Source organism: Apus apus, chromosome 5 (genome assembly GCF_020740795.1).
Source record: "Apus apus isolate bApuApu2 chromosome 5, bApuApu2.pri.cur, whole genome shotgun sequence".
Taxonomy (NCBI): Eukaryota; Metazoa; Chordata; class Aves; order Apodiformes; family Apodidae; genus Apus; species Apus apus.
This window is the reverse complement of record NC_067286.1, coordinates 47,985,811-48,008,499: the sequence shown is the minus strand read 5'-3', so window position 1 is coordinate 48,008,499 and position 22,689 is coordinate 47,985,811. Positions and strand designations below refer to the sequence as shown.

Genomic DNA, 22,689 nt, shown 5'->3' with positions numbered 1-22,689 from the left:
AAAGGGTCATTGTTTCTTATCGTGTATACCATATATATGCTTACGGCTGGTTTTGACTCATAGATTCCCAGCAGAACAGCCATTACAAAACAAGTGATTTGTTTGTACAAGGCATGACCTGCAGCAACTAGGTCAGGCAGTGGCGTCCACAAGCCATGTTATTGTTGGTTGCTCTTAATTTTTTTGCCATGAAAATAGCATTGGAAATAGCATGGCATTCCCAAGAGTTGAGGCTGAGATGTTCAAGGTAAGCAGTATACTACACAAGCCTCTCTAACGTTTTCTCAGTTCCTTGAAAAGCTTAAGTTCCACATTTTACTCCTACATGTGTCTAACTTTTCCTTTAAAAGAAAAAATGTTCCTTTTTTTTTTTTTAGTTCCTCCAGGAGTGATACAGAATGGAGCTCGAGTTCTGAGTAGAGGAATATTCCCTGGAGCCAGGCCATTGCCAATCAACCCTATAGGAAGCATGGCTGTTGCAGTAAGGTAAGAGTGGCTCATTGCAGGATCTTCATGAAATTAATCGAATCAGTATTTTGCAGGGAATGTAAAAGTATATGTAAGCTCTGGTCAGCAGATCCTTTGCTGCTAGCTAATACTTCTGAGGTTCTAATCACAGAACCACTGCAGTTGGAAGGGACCTCTAGAGATTGTCTAGTCCAACCCCCCTCCTAAAGCAGAATCCCCTAGAGCGCATTACTCAGGACTGCATCCACGTGGGTCTTGAATGTCTCCAGAGAAGGAGACTCCACAACCTCCCTGGGCAGCCTGTTCCAGTGTCTTGTCACCCTCACCATAAAGAACTTTTCCCTCATATTCGGATAGTCCTTCTTGTATTCCAGTTTATGCCTATTGCCCCTTGTCCTCTTGCTGCGCACTAATTGAAATAAAACTCTGCTACTTAAAATTGTTAGGTTATCATTCTTTGCAAGATGGCAATGGCATGTTTCTGTTACACACTGTTTTGTAAAAAGCAGTTTTATTTTCACTAGCAAACAACAGGCTGTTTATGTTGAAAACATCCTACAGTGACCTGTTCTTCTAAGTGCAAATGCTTTTTCCTTCTCCTTCCTCCCTTTTCTGAAAGACCTTTTCCTAGATGAAATACCAGTGAGAAGAATACCAATAATATTAAAGCGAGTTCTGAAAGATATCTAAACATATAGCTGTAATTTTATTATTAACTTAGGTGTTTGTGAAGCAGTTTCTTTCACTGCAGTTTCTATTTCAAAGTTGTACCAAAAGATCCAAAGGTAAAACGTAGTTTGAAGATAATCAACTTTATCAGAAAGCAGGGCAGTAAGAGACATCTAGTGATAACAGTAAGAACTGTGGTTTGGTGGATTGGTTTACTTAAAGCAGTGGTGGTTTATTGGTGGAAAAACAATTTGCCTCAGGTGTAGCTCCATTTTCAGTCAGTCACAACAGAGACTAAATTTAGTCAAGTGTGCTGCCAGTGCCCTTCTCTTTGAGAACTCCCAGTATCTGGAAAAGCTGCTTCAGCTCAGACAGTGGGTATTTTGGGTGGGGTTTAATAATTAGCACTGACCCCGCTTTGCTGGGCTGTTTCAGTTACACCCTCTGATCTCAGTAAATGGCTACAAGGCAGTGAAATAAAGTGTCTTGATAGCTACTTAGTCTGTTATTATTTATTTGGGATTTTTTTCCTATTTGCTCTTTACATTTTTTACCCCTTTTCAGAATTAGTGTCTGGCCCTTTGGGTGCAGTATTTCTACCCAATAAATGGAGAGAGAACCTATGACATTCCTATAATCTTGTTGCTTAAAATGCATAGAAGGAAGACACTAATTGGAATAAAATCCATATTTTTCATGGGCAGCTATTTCAGCTGTTTTTCACATTTGCTACACTGAGGGGATACAACCCTGAGGGTCATCCTCCAGTAATCTGCAGAGTTCCTTTCCATCTCCCTTTACCACAGTCTGGCCTTGCTAGCAGAGGAGGTCAGCTGTCTTCAGTAGCTTTGCTACAGACTTTAGCTAGGACTTTTTCTCTACTCCAGTGGGGATTGCAGAGCTCTGGGACTACTGGAATATTAGTTATATATAATTTTATGAGGTGTCCATGCTAAATGGAGGACATAGTGGTCTGAATGTTCTCTCTTGAGTTTATCTGCATTTCCTGCTTCATAACTGGGGTTATGGACCCTGTTTCATAACTGGGTTGACTCAAGAAGGAGAAAGAACCTTTTTTCCTTCCAAGCTGCTTGAGAACTTTCTTCTGTCTAGTCATCCTCAAATTGCTATGCTGTAAGGCTGTATATAGTTACATTTGATGCATTTTCTGAGGACTATTTCTCACGTTTTTTCACAGTAGGTAGAACAGAATCTTTACCAGCTACCTGCTAGTGTAGATTTGGGAAATAAGGAATTTTACCCCTCCTTTGCTTATGTTCTTTTTGCTCTGTCTCAGAGAAAAGCATTTATAATTAGTTAATGCAGACATTTCTAATTCTTTTTGTTCTTTTCTCCAGCCTTAGGCAGTATTAGAAATAGCTTGCTATGAATATATCCTGGTCTGCATGATGTCTGCTCATATTTAAGGACTCCTGCAATATTCTTTCTCCTAATTCTTGAGAAGGGGCCAGGGGGCATGGGAGAGGCTTTGAAATCTTTGGAGAAGTTGAGGGACTCTGCAATAGAGCAAGTTCTGCAGGCAGTTTTTTCTCATTTCTCTCGGGAATATTAAGGTTCAGAATTTCTTTAGGAAGAAGGTCATCCCGGATGCAGGACGCCTCTTAGAATATCTAGTCCTCTCAAAACTGGATACTTCTGCTGTCAGTTACTGTAAAATAGATACCCTGTTTCTTGGTGCTTACCCTTCTCCTCAGATTCATAGAGCTATATAGGACCTGTTGTGTGAAGCTTCCACGGGATCTCATGATAATAACTGCCGCTTATCACGTGCAGCAGGAGGAATTTGCCACAGCATCCATGCAACCTTCTTCTGTTGCAGTCAAGAGTAGGAGTACTGCTCAGACAGAGCTGTCATTCCTGCATAGAGGTGGATGCTCCAGTCAGGCTGGGAGGGAATGGTTTTAGACCTGTTCAGGTGCAAGAAGGTTGATTTCCTCTTCCACTTTTCACCAGGAGGGAAGTCTGCTGAGCAGCCACAGGAGGTGGTGCAGTCTCCTGTTACAGTTATCTGCAGAAAGTGTGTGTCTCTGCTTATATGTTGACAAGCCAGACAATTTCTTTCCAAGAAGTTTTTATTCAATTTGTATTTTCTTGAGAAGAGTTCCTTTGGTGAAAGGCCTAAAAAAGGTGGTTTTCATCACTCATGTGGAGGACTTCTAGTAGTTTCTTGGTAGTGGATCCTTTCATAATACATTAAACTTTGGGGTTTTTTTATTTTCCCCCAAATTGCCTGCAAGTAACTTGTCCTGTTGTGCAGACTGCCAGTGTAAAAACAGTTCTGACTTGAATTAAATTTGCAGTTGTAATTAGTTGGAGTGTTTTGACTAATCTGTTATTCAGAAAGGAGTCCAAAGCCATAGCATTGGACTAAGATGCTGAAATCTGTGATTTCTGATGTGTTAGCACTTACCAGTTGGAAACTTTACTGTGCTGTTTTTCAACAGTGTGGCTGAATGTGTTAGTGTATTTTGTTCCTGCATAAGGTATCAATGTGTTGCTGTTCCCATGTAATTACATGTCATTACTTTATTTCTTATATTTAAAGTACGATTGGATTCAGTAGTTTAGATTAAAAAACCCTACTCAGAAGTATTTAACAAACACGACAATTCCACCACTTTCCATGAATAAAGAACAGCAACTGAGGAGAGCATCATTATGTTGTAGTGCATTTGGCTGAAATTGCACAAATAGGCCTTTCATTCCAAACTAATCTACAAATGGAAAAGGCATCCCACACTATTTTTGCTTTGAAAATCATCCTCTGGTGTTAAATCTCCACAGCAGAGCATAATTGGATGTGTTTTGACAGTAGCTTTTTATTTACTTTACTCACACCACTTTTAGCTTGTTTACCATCCATATTTTCTGTGTTGTGGCTGACAAGTCTAAGACCCACCCGAAGGCAGCAGGGGAAAATAATGCTTCAAAGCTGCACAGCATGTAGCATGTCTCTAACATGAGATCCATCATATGTATTTTTGGCAGACCATATTCCCATACAGTTCCCTCAGAGAATCTTAAGAGCAAATGCAGTGATGGTCTGGATATGTAGAAAAGAAGATACTGACTTACAAAGGTATTAAGCAAGCAAAGCCAGTAGTGCCTTACATGCAGCAAGGAGCTGGTTGTGCTTTGAAGGTGAGCTCTGGCTCTTAATATGTACCTCCACTGGAAAATACCTTTTAAATGTTTATTTATGAGGACTTCTATGTCCCCTTTAGTAGGGATAGACTTTATCAAAGTGGTCAATGCATCTGCCAATGTGTATCTTGGCAAGGTGCAAGAAGCTCTATCATATATATAGTCACCATCCACACAAGTTAAGGCTTTACACCAACTCTTTGGAAGAGCATGAGCTTGGAAGCTGACATAGTATTAGAGCTGTTTGAACTACAGCTTTGGCACATTGAGCAGACAGCCTCCACCATGATGTTTGTAATTTTCTTTGGTTATCAGTAGTGCATGAGTGGTTTGTGTCTGTGTTTGCATCCTGCTGCTGTGCAGTAGCCCTGCAGAGCCTGAGCCTCATATGCCTGACGTGAGCAAATCCACTGATGTGAGGTTGATGGAATTTCATTCCACAGAGAATCTCACCAGCAGTGTGTTTTAACTGGGTGTTTCCAATTACATACCAAAACTGTCACCTATGGGTGTACAGTATCTGTCAACCACAAGGATCAGAGATAGATAAGGTGATCTTTAAACTCCACATAGGTTTGTTTTGCTCATCAAAGGGATATATTTGACTCTGGAGTGTAATAACCGAAGTACTTTTCTGTGGAACTTTTTGCCTTCTTGCAAACAAAATGTGATTACCTGTCTTTTTTTAATGCTAGTAGAGAAGTTTAAAGAAGATATACCTGCCCTTGGTAAAGTGACTGAGACTTGGATCTCATCCTGAGGAAGACTCCTGTTAAGACTGAGGCACTAACACTGTGCAAAGGGCATGATTTCCTTACTGACTAGATCCAGCTGCTCAGCATCCCATCCAGCTCCTGATGGCATCAGTAGCAGAACTCCTATCCATTATAATAGGAATGGAGTCAGGCTGTCAGAAGTCCAAACTTACCTTTGCAGTGCTTGAGAGCTGTGTCATTGTGCTACAGTCAAATTTAAATATTTAAGAAGAATCTGTGCGTGGTACTTAAGCTCTAGAGCTATGATTAAGATCTCTCAAGCAAATAAAACAGTCCATGTCAGTAGGATGAAAAGCTATAAAGACTGTCCCATGTGCTTTCCTGAAACAGCAAGACACTGCTTTAAAATATATTAATATAGGGAAATTTCTGAAATTTTGAAATTAAGTCCCAAACAAAAAAATGGGGAAAAAACAAGGTATTACTTTAAATTAATTCCCTCTCGCTGTTTTACTAAGCAAAGAATTCTTAAACCTGTTCTTGCCTTCTGCAATTTAAAAATAATCCAAACATCAGTCAAGCACTTATTTAAAAAATCTGTTGTTGTTTCAGTAATAAAGTTAGAGTTATAATGAGAACTGTGAGCAAAAATAGATTCTGCTAGTCAAAATTTGTCCCCTGTACCGCAGGGGAGTTCTGTCCACTGGTGATCTAGATTGAACTAAGTGGATCATGGATTCATTTCTTAGTGAGTGTGTGACTGTATTAGAGCAATATAAAGCTTCAGAAAGTCTTAGAAGTGTGTACAGAATATGAATGCTTTAGGTATTAGTTTATTTGATTTCTATTAAAGTACTATTATCAACTATAATTAATTCTTTATATCTTACATTTGAGCTATTGTATATCAAGATACAAATCAGATTAATTTACTTTAGGGGACATGACTTCAACTTTGTGAATACCCTAAAATACTCTGCCTGTATTAAGTAATTTTCATTTCTGTGAATATTCTTTGCTAATTCTCTTTGACCTGCTTTCTCTTCCTTTTTTATTTCCCCAAGCAGAACTGGTTGGAAATCTTTCAAAATGTAAGTGAAAACCAAAGATTTTTCTGAGATGCAAATACTGTCCATTTCCTGACCAGTTCCACCACAGATGCCTTTTTTTTGAAGTGTATTGCTATTTCCTTTCCTCCCATTTTTTTAAAGTGATTTCTTTTTTGCACCTTTCTGTGGACTTCTTTTTGTCATCATCCCTATTTGCAGTCACTCCCTGTGGGATGCTAACCCCATAGTAGTACAGCTTCTCCCAGGACATTCCTTCTGTAATCCCAGGACCTTTCATTCAATTTCTATGGGTTTTTGTAAGGATTGGGATCTAGAGTAAGTCCCGTGGGCAGAGGTTTTGAATCCAAAGTACAGCCCCTTTATGTAAAAGCAATCACTAGAGGCTCAAGAATGGGGCAAATCCAGGGTGTCTTTTTGGCACATGGTTGCACTGCTCAACAGAACTGGAGCTTTCCTTTTATTCATAATCTCTCAGTACAAACTAATAAGAGTAGATCTAGTAACATGAAAATGGACATCTTGATTTAAATCCCATTTCTTAGAAACCTTGTTCACTAATAACCTAGTCAGTAGGAATCCCGTTTGAGTTCCCACCTGTTCTGTCCTGTATTTGTTTCCTTGGAGGAAGAATTTTTTGCTATTTTTTAATGGAAAATTGGCAGCATGTGACTTTTATTGAGCCACATTGATCTGACTATTAGCTGCCTAGTGAAATCAAATAACTTTAAGTTTATGCTAATTTATTATAATTTTAACATCCCTAAATGTAAATTTACCCTAAAAATGGAGAATCTGTCACTTAAAATGCATCTCATGCTTCCTTGTAATGACTGATCTGAAGGAGTTGGTTATAAATTCGCCTTACAACTAGTTTAGTGTGGATGATTTCTTCTTTTAAGCATTTGGCATCCTCTAATGACAACCCCTGCAGTGGCAAACCATCACAGAGTAAATGCAGCTGGCTTGCTGCACAATCATGAATGACATTGCATTTAGTTATTAATAATTGAAGGGGCTCTGTGTATTCCTTCTGGGTTTTGTTTATAATTTATGGATCATAAAGCTACTCAGAAATCTAGGGGAAAACAATTTTCTTGAGCAAAAGAGGTTGGCAAGAGGCTTTCTCTGCTAGTAACTGGGCCATCTATTATATACATTTATTTGAAAATTCTGTAAATAAGAACATTTGAAATGACTGATTAATTTGCTACCTTCTAACATTGTCCTGTCACTGGCTCACAAAAGCCTGTTTATTATTTCAGCAAGCTGTACAGACTAGAGCATTGAGATGAACAGAACTGTGGAATTATATACCACTCCTACATTTTCCACCTTTCAGCCTTACCTTTCAGCAACAGATAAATACTCCACTGTTTCTGCTGAAAAGAAACAAGATGAGAGGTCCATTCCCTGAAACCTGGAGCACTTTCCCATTTTTTTAATAGAAGAGCAGTAATACTCTGGAATTGCCACTGTGCCATTCCTCTTAAGAAATGCCTATGTTCAAGGCATGCATTTAAGAAAAGGTTTTAGTACAGCACGGCCATGAGTGTGCAAAAGCACTCTAGTGATAGCATGAAGATTGCAAGAATAGATTTTAAAGCAGTTTATCATGTGATAGTTTAAACAGTCTTGCTTGTTTGTTGTTTTTTAACTGATAGAAGGCTTCAAGGCTGGTGAACTGGTGGATGGCAGTGATGTTGCCTTTACTCATTGATGAGCATTCTCCTCTCTTTTTTTTTTTTTTTTTTTTTCAGCAGGAATTAAGCTCTGCTCAGGGTTAGTCCCTTCCTTAACAGAATTGCAAGCATTGTGTTCTGTATTGCAAAGTCAGTGGCAATGTTCTAATACTTCCCAGTGCAGAAAGGAACAGTGTTAGTTTGTATCATGCTGCAGGAGTTCCCGCAGCACCAAGCACCATAAAACCAAAGAGGAAAATGAAAAATTCTAGAGAAAAAAACAGATTATTTTTTCCCTAATGTTTGTTTTTAAACATGTTTTAATATTTTCTTGGCAGCTCATGGCTTAAGATTGTATTTCTTTTAAGACTATTCATAAACTGATCACAGTCCGAAATGTGACTGGACCTGGGTTTTATACTTAGTTGCTCCTTCTGTTGGAATGAGTCCTAAATGGAAGCTGTGCTGCTTCGAGGTGAAACACCTCCTACCCTTGGAGTGCTAGAGCAGAAGAGTCTTTGAGAGCAAGAAAATAAGTACTCCAGAAAGCTAGTGTCTCTTCCCCATGTTTTTGGTAGTGTCATTTTATATGGAAAGTGGGAGAGGATATTTATACCACTCATCAGAGTTGATTTAACATCCAGTAGATCAAGTAATGGGGTTTTTTTCTTTTTAATTTTTTTTTTTTTATGTGTAGTCTATTACTTGAAATGTAAATCAGGACTGTTCAGACATCATTTATTTGTAATCATCCCCTGCTTGCTCCTGCCACTTGTGCTGTTACGTGTCCTTTGGCTCATGTTATGTGTGGAGTCCAATCCACAGGCACTTTGAGTCAGGCTTTGAAACCAGCTTGCCTGGACATCACTCTGATAGCTATGATTTTAGATTATCTGTCAGTTGGTGTTACCATCTTTTGCATTGAAGCAGGATCACATCTCTGTGGCTTCTAAGACTGCTTTGATTGTTTCTACAGGAATGGAATAACAAACTGCCGGATGCGGACAGAAAGCGAGCAGTCCTGTGGCTCTCCAGTTGTCAGCGGTGACCCGAAGGAGGACCACAACTACAGCAGTGCCAAATCTTCCAACCACAGGAGCACATCACCTGCCAGTGACTCCATTTCCTCTTCCTCTGCTGATGACCAGTATGAGTTTGCAACTAAAGGTAGCCAAGACAGCAGTGAAGGAAGTGAAGTGAGCTTCCAGAGCCACGAGAGCCATAGTGAAACAGAAGAGGAGGACAAAAAGCAGAATCGGAAGGAGACCAAGGATTCTTTAGCGGACAGTGGGTACGCGTCTCAGCACAAGAAAAGGCAACATTTAATGAAGGCGAAAAAAGTACCGAGTGACACACTGCCTCTTAAAAAGAGACGTACAGAAAAGCCCCCTGAGAGTGACGATGAGGAGATGAAAGAAGCAGCAGGATCGCTCCTACATTTAGCAGGAATTCGATCCTGTTTGAACAACATCACCAATCGGACGGCAAAGGGGCAGAAAGATCAAAAGGAAACCACAAAAAATTAGAACAAATCAATGATTTGTTTGAACTTAAAAAGTTTTGTTTCAGCACGTCAGGTGAATTCTAATGATTTGTGGCAATATCAGCAGTTTTTTCCTTTTTTGTTTTTCCTTCTATTTTATTTCTATTTGGTTTTGGTTTGTTTCTTTTATTATTTTTTTTTTGAACCCTTAAGATTTTTTATTTTTAAAGGAGATTGAAGCCATAGAACTCATACTGACACTCAGCTAATTTACAAAAGCTTTTCATTACCCGAAGACAAAAAGTTAACAAAAAAGCCAAAATTGCCATTGCTTTCTCCGGCTTGTCAAAAATGCATGGTTGAATACACAGTGACATCAGCATTGATGTGATGGGAGTAAGATTGGGCACTTGGAAATCCCTCTTATACTAGAAGAGCTGTGCATAATTTAGTGATCATTCAGGCGTGGCCCTTAAGAGTTTAATGGCCTTATGATTGGGTTAGAAATGAATGTGAATAAAGAGATTTTGGGGCACGAGGAGGCACGTACTTCTCGACACCAACCCAGGAACCATCTAGAGGCACTTGGATGCGTTGTGCCATAGAAGTCTCTGGACAGCCACTGGTGGCAACTGCGCAAACCCTCATGCACTTTTAGTGCTTCACGTACTACATGTGGCTCATAATGTGAAGACTGGTAACTTTAACTCTGTATGCAATGGGTTTCAGTGAAATAGCAAGAAGAAACGGGAGGGGTGGGTCACTGTTTAGTAGCATTGTTAATCATTGAATTCTGTCTTCTATAGTAAATTAAAAGAATGTTCAAAAAGCCATAAGCCCGAAGATTGGCACTGTGTGCAAAAAATTATAGGGAAAAAGAAGCTATGTCTTTTAAACTGCCTGAGTGAAAAGCAATCAAGTCAAAGAAATTACAGTAGATATTAAGGAAAGAAATACATCAGAATCTTTTTCTGTGGATCAAATCCTTGATCTAACTGGGGAAACAAAGCTACAGCACCTGCCATTAGTAGCAGTATTTGGTATTTCAAAATACAAGGAAAGCGTATTGGTGAACAATAAAAGTCAGAAGTTCAACAAAAGAGCTCTTAACACTGCCCTCAGAAACGAGCGCGCAGTCACCGTCAGTCAGGATTCATCTGTGCAAAAATGACCACAGATTTCCAGATTCAACCAGCGTAGCCACCGAAAGAAATTTGATCCACATTGCATGGATTCCTTTTGGGAAGGGGGGAATAGAAAAAGCAAACAATTTTTTTTATTCAAAGACGACAAAGTTCTTGTAAGGTAAATAATGTATTTAGCATGAAGCATGAATTATTTTCATATAAATATAGAAAATAGAGAAAAAGGCTATGCCTCTAATTTTTAAGCCCTTAGGCTTAGAGTTTGTTTTTTTGGGTTTGTTTTGTTGGATTTTTTGTTTTGTTTTTTTGTTTGGTTTTTTTTTTCATTTGTTCTGTTTTGGTTTTGTTTTGGTTCTTTTTTGTTGTTGTTTGGGTTTTTTTGAAGCAGGTGTTTAAGGTTTAACCTTCTTCAGGGACAAACACTGACTGTTTGGGAACTTACTCTGCAATATTAAAAAAATAAAATCTTCATGCTCTGGTAGGGCTTGGATGGTTGAATTATACTGCCTTTCTGCACATTCAGCCCCCCTCTCCCTACTTATGTTTAAAAAAAAAAAAGTAAAAGTGTGTCCTTTCTTCGTCTGTACATGTGTAACATGACGCAATAATCTGAGGGCAAATTTAGTAGTGAGTGTGTATGACAGAATCAAGAAAATAATGGGAGGTTAATTGAGGAAAACTCTCTGATTTGATTCAGGAATAAATAGACAAGAAAATAGCTTTGCTAATTTACCATGAGAAAATGAAGTAAAGAGCCTTACTGAGGTGTCCAGATTAAAAACAGTGTTATAAAGAGTGTAATTCAGGTATAGTTCTACTCTCCTGGTAATGATGACTATCTGATCAGAGATCCCTACAGCAGAGGGAAGCTGTGAAATAAATTACAGTCTCTCTCACCTGGATTCATGAATTCAGCAGGAAAAGTTCTACACTTAAAATATCCTAGAGTCAAGAAGAAAATCCCAAGAACCAATCACTAAATAGAATTAAATGGTCTGTTCCTTAAAAAGAATATAGGTTTATATTTATCCCTAACAGCTGTTTCAGGCAGCAGATGGATCTAGTTTGTGAAGAGTGAGTTAGAGAAGGGTTTGACTTCCCACTCAGTGGCGTGGACTAAAAATTGCGTTTGGAGATGCCAGTGGTGTGCGTTCAGTTAGGAGGTGGGAGGACTGATGGGTGGGCTGGTCAGGACCTGTTCCTGTGCTCGGCAAGCATTTTGTCATGTAAAGGACAAGGCCACACTGGCGGCAGCATGGCAAAGCCTTTCCTGCCATCTGACCCGGTGTGTCCTGGGACCTAGGAGCTGCCTGACAGCTGTCGGAGCACAGCACAGCTGAGCCCAGCTATGCAAAGAAGGAAGGAGAGAGCCAAGGGTAGTGCGAGGACAGTGCACTCCCTTCAGTTTGCTGGGGCCAGTACAGACGAGGTTGGTTCCCAGTGTTAGTTAAGTCAAGAATAGGTGGATATTACCTTTTGTTGTCTGCCTGCAGCCCTTAAGATAAAGTGGGGGAAAGCAGGAAGAACCAGTCTCTTGGCCAGGTAGCTCAGAGATGACTGAGCCATAGGTTTTTCCTTGCGTGATTGGACTCGGATAATTGTCTTCTTCCCAGATCCACACTCCCTACAGCCAGTGTCTGCAGGCACAGTCTGAACCACACAACCCCTGCACAAGAAAACGTGGTCCTTCATTTTTTATGGACTTTGGGAAGAGCCATTTGAAGTACAAAATACAACAGTGTCAGTTCACCACCACCTTTTCTCATTAATGCATAGTTGTACCAACTCAGAAGTGGTGTAGTACTTATCAAAAAACACTCAAAAGTCAAATTTAGTGGCATAAAATACACTCAAACCATGGCTCAGCCATCTCTGTCCTCCAGAAAAAGCAATGTGTTTGTGTGCCGGTGGCCAGATTCTGTCCACAGTCAGAACACTAATTCCAGAGCAGCTTCACTGACTGCAGTGTGTCAGTGCAAATGAGATCAGTATCTGCTGAACAAGTACCATTCATTAATGTGGACTCTTGGTGGCTAAATATATAATTAACATTAGTATTACCTTAGAAAAAAGTCTTTTTGCATAAATATCTAATCAGGCAGATTATCTTTATATATATATAAATATATATATACACACACACATATACTTGCTGGTAAACTTAAAATGTTGGCAAGCATCTATTTACATGTAAAATTTGTTGCTCCTAGTCTGATCTACTAAGGAGGTATAATTTGGTAGGAATTCACAATGTTCAGGAACCAGCAGTTTGGCTGAGGGCTGGTGCCACCAACAGAGTATTTCTAACGTTTAAAAACAGCTGGTCCTTATTGACCCTAGCTCTGACTATGGACGAGAAGTACATAAGTTGGATTCATATAAAGCGTTTAGGAGTTACCTTTTAAACCATTTTTGTGCCTGGCTGACAATGGTAGCTTTGTCAGAACTGGTTCTATTCCATCAGAGAAGTTATTTTTTTTAGTAAGAACTGAGACGGATTAGTTTTCCAAAAAGTACACTGTCAGCTTTTCAGTCCAGTTGTTTCTACTTTGACTGACTCATGCCAAAACAGAGTGGTAAATGCACTGTATTATGAACTCTCTCACTTGCCAGATGTGAGATGGTTTGGTTTTGCTTGTTTGGTTTCCTAACTAAGCCATTTTGGGGTGAGAAGTCATCAAATCTCTAACTTTCCATTTTCCTCACTCTATCAGAATTGCCAAATTAGCAATTAGTTTCTCCAAGACAGGTAGGGACTCAGGGAGTCCCAGTAGGTCAGCAAGCATCGAGTGGTGAGTTTCACATGGGCATGAACTGTAAGAGTTGCTGGACTTCCTGGTGGGTTCCTCTGGAATATGCCTTCTGCAGCAAGAAGCTCTTGCAGGCCAGAGCTGATGCCACAAGCAGATTTCACCAGTGTCTGCAGGGAGGTGAAATCTACTGGTCGTGCTTGTGTTCTGCAAGCAACTGAATGTCCTACTGCATTTTGATGCAGATTTTGCCTGCATTTAAAAACTCAAGTGCAGGTCTTGGACAGCTTTCATGGATCACCCCATAGCTGTTTCTGAAAGCAGTCCGATTCTGTTCATTCTCCTGGCAAAACCAGCAGTAGTTCTACTGAGATCACAGGGTTTTACAGCTGAAAAGCCTGATGTGGGAGTAAGGAAGTGTACCATGTAGGACTAGAGAACTGTCCTGTGACTGTGTTCTCTTCTTTCTGGCAATTCAGTTGAAATCCATATTCTGGCTCCTCTATTACCTTAATGGGAGAAGGGAATCCCAAAGGAAGTGCATCAGCTCCCAGTGTTCAACTGAATCACTGTCTACCTTTGGAAAAGATACAGAGAAACTCTGGGGGCTGCATTCTTCACTGGAGTGAGGCAGAGTTACATCATACTTCAACAGCGCATTAAATCTTAAATTATACACCAAATGGTACCAGGGATAAAATGACCAAAATAACATTTCGTCCCATTTTCTTGGTAGCTGCAATTGATTTTCACTGAGGTTTTGGCTCCCAAATCATCTAAAGATGTAGATAGGCCCAACCTGACGTATTCTACAGCTGAAAGGTGCCTGATCTCCTTTGCAGTCAGCAGAGCTACAGATACTCAAGTGCTCCTGGAAATCTTTACCCTTCCACTAGAATTATTATTATTGGCATTTTTCCTTCAATCTGGCCCTAGGCGTTTTTAAAACATTACTCAACTCTGCTCTGGGGTCAGAATGCAGCTATCAAGAGAGTGCATTTTCAGCTTCAGATCCATTGCAGTTCACTTCATGGAGAATGCAAACCCTGCTCCTTCAGGTATATTACTGCTGCCTGAGTAGCTCATTGGCATATTTTGTAGGAAATATTTTGAAACTTTTTCTTGACTTTGCCACCAAAAGAGCATTTGAACCATACATCCTCCTGATTGTAACAGATTATCAGTGTTGACTGTCTGACCAGTTAAGTTTTAGTAGTGTTCTTCACAGCCCTCCAGTAATATATCAAACACTGTTATGCACATAATGCAGCACTGTGATCTAATTTAAATAATACTTTTTTATTATTTATACTACTCTATGTAATATACATCAACACTTTGCTATATAACTGAAGTGATAACCCTCTTCTTAGTTATCTGCCAAACTCTTGAATTTCTGTTTGGTTTATATTGCAGTTAGCACAGTTACCGAGTTGTAATGATGTCTCTTTTCCTTCGAAATGGGATGTGTAAGTCAAACTATACATTTTGTGTGTTTCTGTTTTGAGCTGGAGTTTATAAGGATTTACACACAACATTGGGTGTTCTGTATAAATCTGCCTACATTTGTGAATTCATCTGTTAATCCCCTTTTATTTAGAAAGTGTTAATTGATGGTGGTTTATTAGGGGTTTTTATTTTTGCATTTTTATTTTTAGTACTGGTTATTCTTGAATTAAGCAGAGACTTGTCAGCTGGGTTGCTTTATCTTTGATCATGTCCATGACCTTATAACTCTTCCACAGTTCAGCAAACAAGTACTAGCTTCACTGACCAAAAAAAAAAAAAAAAAAAAAAGTCTCAACCTAATGTGTCTATGGTGCTGTATTTTGCTGGTGTACGTTTAAAACCAGAAATGATTTAAAGGTCACTTTTGAGTTGCTCTGTTAAGTAGCCTTTCCTGGTTTGGGGAGTTTGGGGTTTGTTTTGTTTTAGCATTGAAACAAGGTATATTTATCTGAAGATATATGATGTTTTTTCTACTGTATCACGTTTCCTTTTGCAAGGGAGGGAAATCAACCTGATGTAACATCCTTTCACAGTCAGTGGAAGGGGGTTTTGTTTCACTTTTTTATTTTCAGTTGATTTTGTTGGGCTTTGGATCAGGCCAGCAGTTACAAGAGCTCATCATCTGAGGGTTTAAGGGATAAACGACAACTTGTGCTAGCCCTCAGTGCTAGAAGGGATTTTACGGGATGCTAAAATCATGTGCTGGATTCTAGCATGGCTGATCATCTAGAAATGAGAATCTTTTTCATTTGTTTACTCTGGCCTGAAATCCCAAGACGTTCTTTTTTTAAAAGTTCAGATGCAATTGAACTTGATTACATTTTTAAGTTGCTAGAGCATTGTGCATTTCCTGAGTATGTGTGTGGGACAACAGTTGAAAGTCATACCTGTATTTGATAACCAGTTCCATGCCTGCATCATTCACACTCACTACTTAAAACTGCCATAATGTAAAATGTTGGGGGGAATGATTTCTGTGTGTATGAAAAAGCATTATGGACTTTTACATTTTTTTTATACTCTGATCTGTAATATCTGAAATATTTTGTTTTACAGAAAAAAGTGATAAAGCAATCAAAAGACCAAGAGATTTAGTATCGATGCTTAAGGGTCACAGGACCTTAACTGGCCAATAAGTTAATTTAGTACAGTGATAAGCCAATTTTTTTCCTGTACTTGGCGTCTGAAACTGCCAATTTCATCAATATTAAAATACGAACTGTGATGGGAATGAACAGTGATGTTAAGTTGTATTTGTGTTTACCTAAATGAGCAGTCCGAAGGCAAGTGCAATCAGCTGATCTTTAGGAAATAAGAAAATGTTGATTTAGAGGCATACTTGCATTTTACATTTTCTTGATGTGTAATCATATTGCCAAAGACAAAACTATTTCATCAATTATTATTGTAAATAACACTTTCCCAAAACCTACCATAAAGTTTCTGTGATGTATTGTCTTCCAGTTGCAATAAAAATTACTGAGTTGCATCAATTGAGCAGTTGTAGTTGTGTGAATTTGGCTTCAAAATATGCTCAGATAGTAAGGAGGAGCAACAGTAATTTTTGAAAAAAAATAAAATAAAATTAATTAATTAGTAAATAGTTCTAGCCCCTGTGAGATGTTAGTGGTAACTTCACTGCAGTAGGTACCAGCTCATGTTAATTTTCTGTCATGTGCAAATGGCCAGACACATGAAATTGCTGTTAAGTTAGGACCTGACCTTCCTTTCACATCAGTTTTGCAGCCTGGAAACAAAGCTGATTTCACTGGAAGTGTGTGTACATTTATTTATTTATTTATTTATTAATTTGCAAAAATCAGAAGAGATTCAGTAATAAGACATGTCTAATGATGTAACACATCCTGAAAAACATTGCTTTCTTATCTTTGCATCAACCCTCCCCAGGCTTTATTCTGGTTTCTGCAGCACCAGAACTCTTCATTCTCTTGCCATATTACTTCTTTAACTTGTGGCACAAAGGGTCTTTTTGCAGGAGGAAATTCTACAGAGCCAAGAGCTTCAACGCTAATTGCCTGAACTGGCACAATTCATAACCACCTAGGAGAAATCCTGCTCTTGATAGACTTGGAACCTCCCCTGATCACCTTGGGCAGCTGCAGGAATCAGTAATGCTCTTTGTTCACTGGTGGTAAAAACTAGCCCATTTGGTGCCTCTGTACAGATCCAGCAACCCAAACTAAGTGTAGAGTTGAAGAAAACGGTGCAAAAGTCATCTCTTCAGAGACTGAACAATAGAGGGTTTAAACAAGCTGTAATTGCCTCATAGCTTTCTCCAATTAAAATTAAACAATGTAAAATCTTACAAATCTTACAGCAACCTTCCAGTACCTGAAGAGGCTACAGGAAAGCAGGGGAGGGACTTTTTACAATTGCTTGTAGTGATAGAAGAAGGGGTATTGGCTTTAAACTGGAAGAGGGTACATGTAGGTTAGACATTAGGAAGAAATTCTCTACTGTGAGGGTGGTGAGACACTGGAACAACTTGCCCAGGGAGGTTGTGAATGCCTCATCCCTGGAAGTGTTCAAGGCCAGATTGGATGGGGCTCTGAGCAACTTGGTCTAGTGGAAGGTGTCCTTGCCCATGCAGGGGGGTTGGAACCAGATGATTTCCAACCCAAACCATTCTGTGATTCTTATTATTTCATGAAATAAAATTATTCCCCAAACACTGGTTTGAAAGTGTTCTGTGAACAGCCTTAATGTATCTATAGATTAACATTTTTGAAGGATTGAGAAGAACAAAAGGCCTCTTGTTCTTCTGTCAAACTCAAATCTTTCCCACACATGTTTTGAGATGCTGCTGAAGCCAGGAAGGATGTGTAATGAGAATGTGTGGCTGCTGAAGCTGCAATCCCATCTGACCCAGAGCCATGGAGGTGGCTCCCCAACCTGTGTTGATGCCATCCTGAGCAGTTGGTATTGGGGACCACTGCAAGAGGCATCTTTAGGGACAAGTTGGATGTAAATGGGTCCTAGGGAGAGTGGAATGGAAAAAGCAAATGTCTGAGATACACATAAAAGAGCATAAAAATGCCCAGCCCCAATATCTGACCAAACAATTGATACTTAAGTGCATCGTCTGAGACAGTTTCCGTTTGCAACCTATCCTCCACATCTGCTGCCACTGCAGTGGAGCAAAAAGAAGTATCTCAGCCAAAGAGACAAGATAAGAGGAGACTGGTGAGAAAGAAAAAACGCTTAACTATTCCCTGGGCCAGCTTCCTCTAATGGATCCCCCCTCCCAGTTAAGCAAGGATCACTCCACACGGTCTGTGGATGGATCCGTAGCAATGTGCAGAGGAGCAGGGAGACCTGCAAACTGCACAGAAAATGCTTTGCCTTTATATGCAAGCCAGCAAGCTTGCCAGGAGACTGCTCTTCGGCTTGTTGCAGCATAAGGCCTGAAAGGAGGGCCTTAAACCATCTAGAGCAGGCATCCTGGTGGAGATATGTTGAATCCCGGTTGTGCTGCAGGCTTTTTGTGCAACCTTGCGATTTGCCTGTCATAGGCAATACAGTCTCAAGTTCCGAGTTTGACTTCCTTGCCAATTAACGCAGACTTTAGATTGCTCATTTGGCTATTTAGAAAGGATACAAACGAACAACCACTTACATAATCACCTGTTCTACCTCCTCTCTGGCCTCAATGCTCTTATTCCCATTATGGGTTACTCTCAGTTTGTCAAAATGCCTCTGGCAAGCTGTTGGGCAGCATGAGCAGTTGAGTGATTTGTCTGTCAGCTCTTCCTGCAGCTCTTTGGTGTTTGCTGGTTGTACTGCTGCTTTGAGCGTACTTGCTTTGTCTCCTGCTCTTTCTTCAGGATGCTGCTCCAGGATGGGTAGCCCACAGGCTGTGGTCCCTCACAGGTATTCCTGCTCCAGCATGGGTGGCCCATGGGCTGCAGTCTCTTAAGGGTGCACAGACCCCCTTTGACCTCATGTGGGTGAACACCGTCCCTGGAGGTGTTTCGAAGACATGTAGATGTGGTGCTTAGGAATATGGACTGGTAGAGTTAAGTTAATGGTTGGACTTGATTATCCTAAATGTCTTTTCCAACCAGAAGGATTCTGTGATTCTGTGGCCAGCTCAGGGTGGCTCCTGGTTGGTTCCCACGAGTGGTCCGGCTGCCCCTGTGCCAAAATCTGGTCCCTCCCGGCCACTGCAGCCACTCTTTACAGGAAACTCTGTAAAGAGGCTGCGTTTGACCCTTCTGCTGGCACATGCACACTGTCAGGTGAAGTTGCCTAGAGAGAAAGAATGTAAATAACCAGGAAAATCTTTGTTTTATGTTCTCCAGATCCTGTATTATGCCAGGAAATGAAGTAACAACGTTTTCTTCAATGACTACTCCTGAAAAAAATATTATAAAGGAATAAATCTTCAGCTTTAACACAGTATGATGCTTTGACTGGGCACATCCAATCTACATAAAATAATTAAAGATTTTTTAAACACCATAAAATACATATTATTAACAATAGTGAGAAAGTGTGGCAAACTCTAGGGCACTCTACAGTAAACATCTGACAGAATTAATAACAAACACACACTCTGCATTTAATCTTACACAGTTTGACATAATTTTGATTGCCTATAAATCTGCCGGGTTTGTTTCTATTTCTATTTGTGTTAGGATTGGTTGCTGCTTTATATTTGATCAGCAGTGCTACTATTCACCGTGGTGTAAGAAATCAAGTAATGATTGTGTGTATGTAGCAATCTGAGCATTACAGTGCAGGAGACTGTAAACACAAAATTTAAAAATCTCTGCTTATCATTGTAAGCAATGTTCTCTCCAGCTCTTCAATGATAATCAATTTCTAGAGGTTTTTCCCAAAAAACTGTCACTGGAAACAACGTCTTTTTTGGTAGTTTGGTCTTGAAATGCAGTGTCTTCCTGCTGCTGGGACACAACTTCTGTTTTCAATCAGCTGGACAATACACAAAGATAGTGCTGACATTTTTCATCCTGCTTTTTTAGATGAATGCTAGTACATCAACAAATAGGAGGAAAGCACTTTTGCTCAATGCACCTCAGGAGTCAGAAGCTGAGCATTAGGAACACCCCGTAACTCAGCTGCCTGTTGTGGGATGATGCAGCAGATTCCTCCTGAGCCAACATTTCTGTATGTACACACCCCGCCTTAAGAAACAAATGGCTTATTGGCAAAATATAATAGAAACAGTAGGATGAGCTAGAATGATGATGAAAAGGCTGATAGCATGGCTGCTTTGCCCTTAATTAGGGCAGGCAAGCAGAGCCTTTTAAAATAATACGGTCTCCTCTCCTTCCTTTGCAGCTTCGTTGCTGCATCTCCAAAACACGAATCGCTCTGTGATTCGGGGACCTGATTTTAATCATCATCTTACATAATCTCTGCAATCATAGTAAAGAGCAGTGCTGTTCAGTGGTTTTAAAAATAACTGTATTCTGCTATCAGCATACTAATTAATACACTTGCTTATCCCAACCTATTTCATTCAATGTCTCAGTTACAGGAGCCACACCTCCTGGGGTGCAATCAAATATAACTGGCTTTATGTCTTACAGTAGGGTGAGAGGCAGCTCATCAATCAGCAGGGGAGACCTGGCTCCTGCTCCTGGTGGCCACCACCTGCTCTCTCCTCCTGGCGCAGCAGTGAGAGGAGCTGTGTCTGCAGCGAGGTCTGGCTGGTGAGCCACCATGCAAAAAACTGCATCTGGGCAGTACTAAATAAAAGGCTGCAAAGAGCGTTCAGTCAACCATTTTGAACTGCTGAGCTTTGCAAGCAAGGTAGGGGGAAAGGGAAAGGAAAGCTCCCGCAGGCTGAGGAGGAAAAAGTGAGAGCATGGGAGGTGCCTGGTGCTGCTTGAGGCATCCAGGAGCCATAGGGAAAAGACTGGAGGAGAAGGCCTGTTGGAAGTGAGTGCTTGGCGTCTGATGTAGGAAGCTATCGTGGCTTTGGCTCTGATAGCCCTTTTGTTTCTGAGGGACTCCCCCTTACCACTTTTTAAAGCATCTTGCCTTCTCCAAGGCATCACGGCTGCCTGTTCTGTGCCACCACTGTCACCCTCCTGGCACCGGCTGCTCCTGGCCATCTGGGGCCCAGCGGTCTTGTGTGACTTCCGCACCCAGGTACCAAAGTTAAGTGATATTAAAAAACTGCCTGGAGGGCTTTTCTGAACCTCAGTTAGGTTTAATGCCATTACCTCCAGTGGGTAGGCTGATGAGTGCTGATATGAATGAGAACAAAATCACAACCTCGAAGTTATTCCATTTGTTAAATGACTTGGAAAAGAATCATCAACTGATTCCTGGGTATCGTGTTGGGATATGTCTCTACTGCCGAGAGGTCACGTCTCCATCTTTCTCTGTCCTTCCTCACTCTCCTGGTTTGTTTGGTTGCAGACAACTGAACCATACAGCAGGTGGTGGCAGGGTGGCTGCCTTAAAACGAGATCTGGGTTCTTAGTCCCTTTTGCCGTTTTTTTTTTCTTATTTCTGTTTTTACAGCTATTTGCAGAGGGAGCTCCCTGACTTAACCCGGCATCTGACCTCTTAGCCAGATCTCACCTTACACAGGCAGTGTATTTGCTTTAGTAAGCTGGAGTCTAAACAAATGAAAACAGGGAGCAGCTTAAATTTGGTGAACTAGTTGCTTGGGCGCTTAGTGCTCCCGCACAGACAGTAACTGTTTGCATGCTCTGCTGCTTTACCCCTCCCTTCAAATGAGGCTGCAGTAAAATTAATAGTCTGTGACATGTATCTAACTGGAATCAAACCAGTCACCTCCATCACCCTGGTAATATTGTCTTCATCAACAGCAACTGGAGGGATCACAGAGGGACCCTGGTCAGTAGGACAAGTCACTGTTGAAGAAGTAAGGACTGGGCAAGGCCAAGTAGCCATGAGTAGCTGGGCTTCAAAGCCTACATTGGGTGGCCCATTTTAGGGCTAAGAAGCAGTGGCAAAAAAAAAAAAGGACTAATGATTTCCAAGAGTTGGAAGATATTTTTTTACGCAATTCATCTTGAAATAGCCAAGTAATAACTTCTGCCTGGCTGTGTTTGCAAGGTAGAATTATAATCATTTCTAGTTCAGGGTTCAGGAGCAGAAGAAAATATTATTTGCTCAAAGGCAGGCAAAGCTTGTATCCCTTCAAGTGCCTCCAGTTGTTTATTCATGCAGACTGTAAATGCCACTAAAATACATGAGAACTCGCTATGAGGATAACTGTCTGATGCATATAAGGAAAAAAAAAAAAAGACAGACATAACTCATTTTTGAAAGAGGACATGTTACCATAAAATACATACTGAGACAAAATGAGAAGCTTGAAAGTGACTGCCAAAGGAAGGGGCAGGCTGCCAGAAGGATTAGCCCCTCAGAAGTTTTTCCCTGGAACATGGCCAGAGTTTCTCAGATGAGACTAAGCCCACTCCTAATGTTAAGGTTAGGGCTAACAGGGAGAAAAAGTCTGGAACCCCAGTACAATTCAGGCTGCAAAGGAGCTGCCAAAGGGAAAGATTATGTCATCAAGAAATTTTTTTTTCTGGGAGACAAAGCTGGGATTCTGGGGTGAAGGCTCAACCCATGCCCAGGCAGGGAGATGACAGAGCCCGGAGCTGCAGTGCAAGCAGTGGTGCAAAGGGGCTGCCAAGGGAAGGGATAACCAGCAGGGAGGGTTCTGCCCTGACAACTTTTTCATCTGGGCCAGGGTGTTTATTTTCCATCTCCTTACTGTGAGTCTTACCAAATTGTTTGCATCTGCTTCCCCGTGAGTCTTACCACACTTGCAGAGTTTCACCTTCTAGGCTTTCTGATGATGCATGAACTTATGGAAAAGACCTGGGTCCCAAACCCAACATTATCCAAGGCATCTCAGAGCCTGTCTATCTTTGGATTTGAACTTTCAAACTATGAAATTTTTGTCATGGTATCTGGCTATCACAGCAGCAAATGCTGTATGGATTTATTGCCTCTAAACACACAGCACATCCTGCCTGGGTTTTAGTCACCACTGGCAACA

The 22,689-nt window shown here is 40.6% G+C and overlaps 1 protein-coding gene across 3 annotated transcripts in view; it reads left to right on the top strand.

Annotated features, from left to right (window-relative positions):
- FOXN3 (forkhead box N3) overlaps window positions 1-16,151 on the top strand; it is a 209,941-nt gene extending 193,790 nt beyond the window's left edge. For 2 of the 3 annotated variants that reach the window (XM_051620663.1, XM_051620662.1), the window contains 2 exons: window positions 378-486; window positions 8,744-16,151. In XM_051620663.1, the coding sequence (XP_051476623.1) occupies window positions 378-486; window positions 8,744-9,293 (659 nt within the window). In that variant the 3' untranslated portion in view covers window positions 9,294-16,151. Of the gene's footprint in view, window positions 1-377; window positions 487-6,085; window positions 6,110-8,743 lie in introns of all 3 variants that reach the window. The other variant, XM_051620661.1, reaches the window with a different exon arrangement.
- Window positions 16,152-22,689: the final 6,538 nt, after the last annotated feature.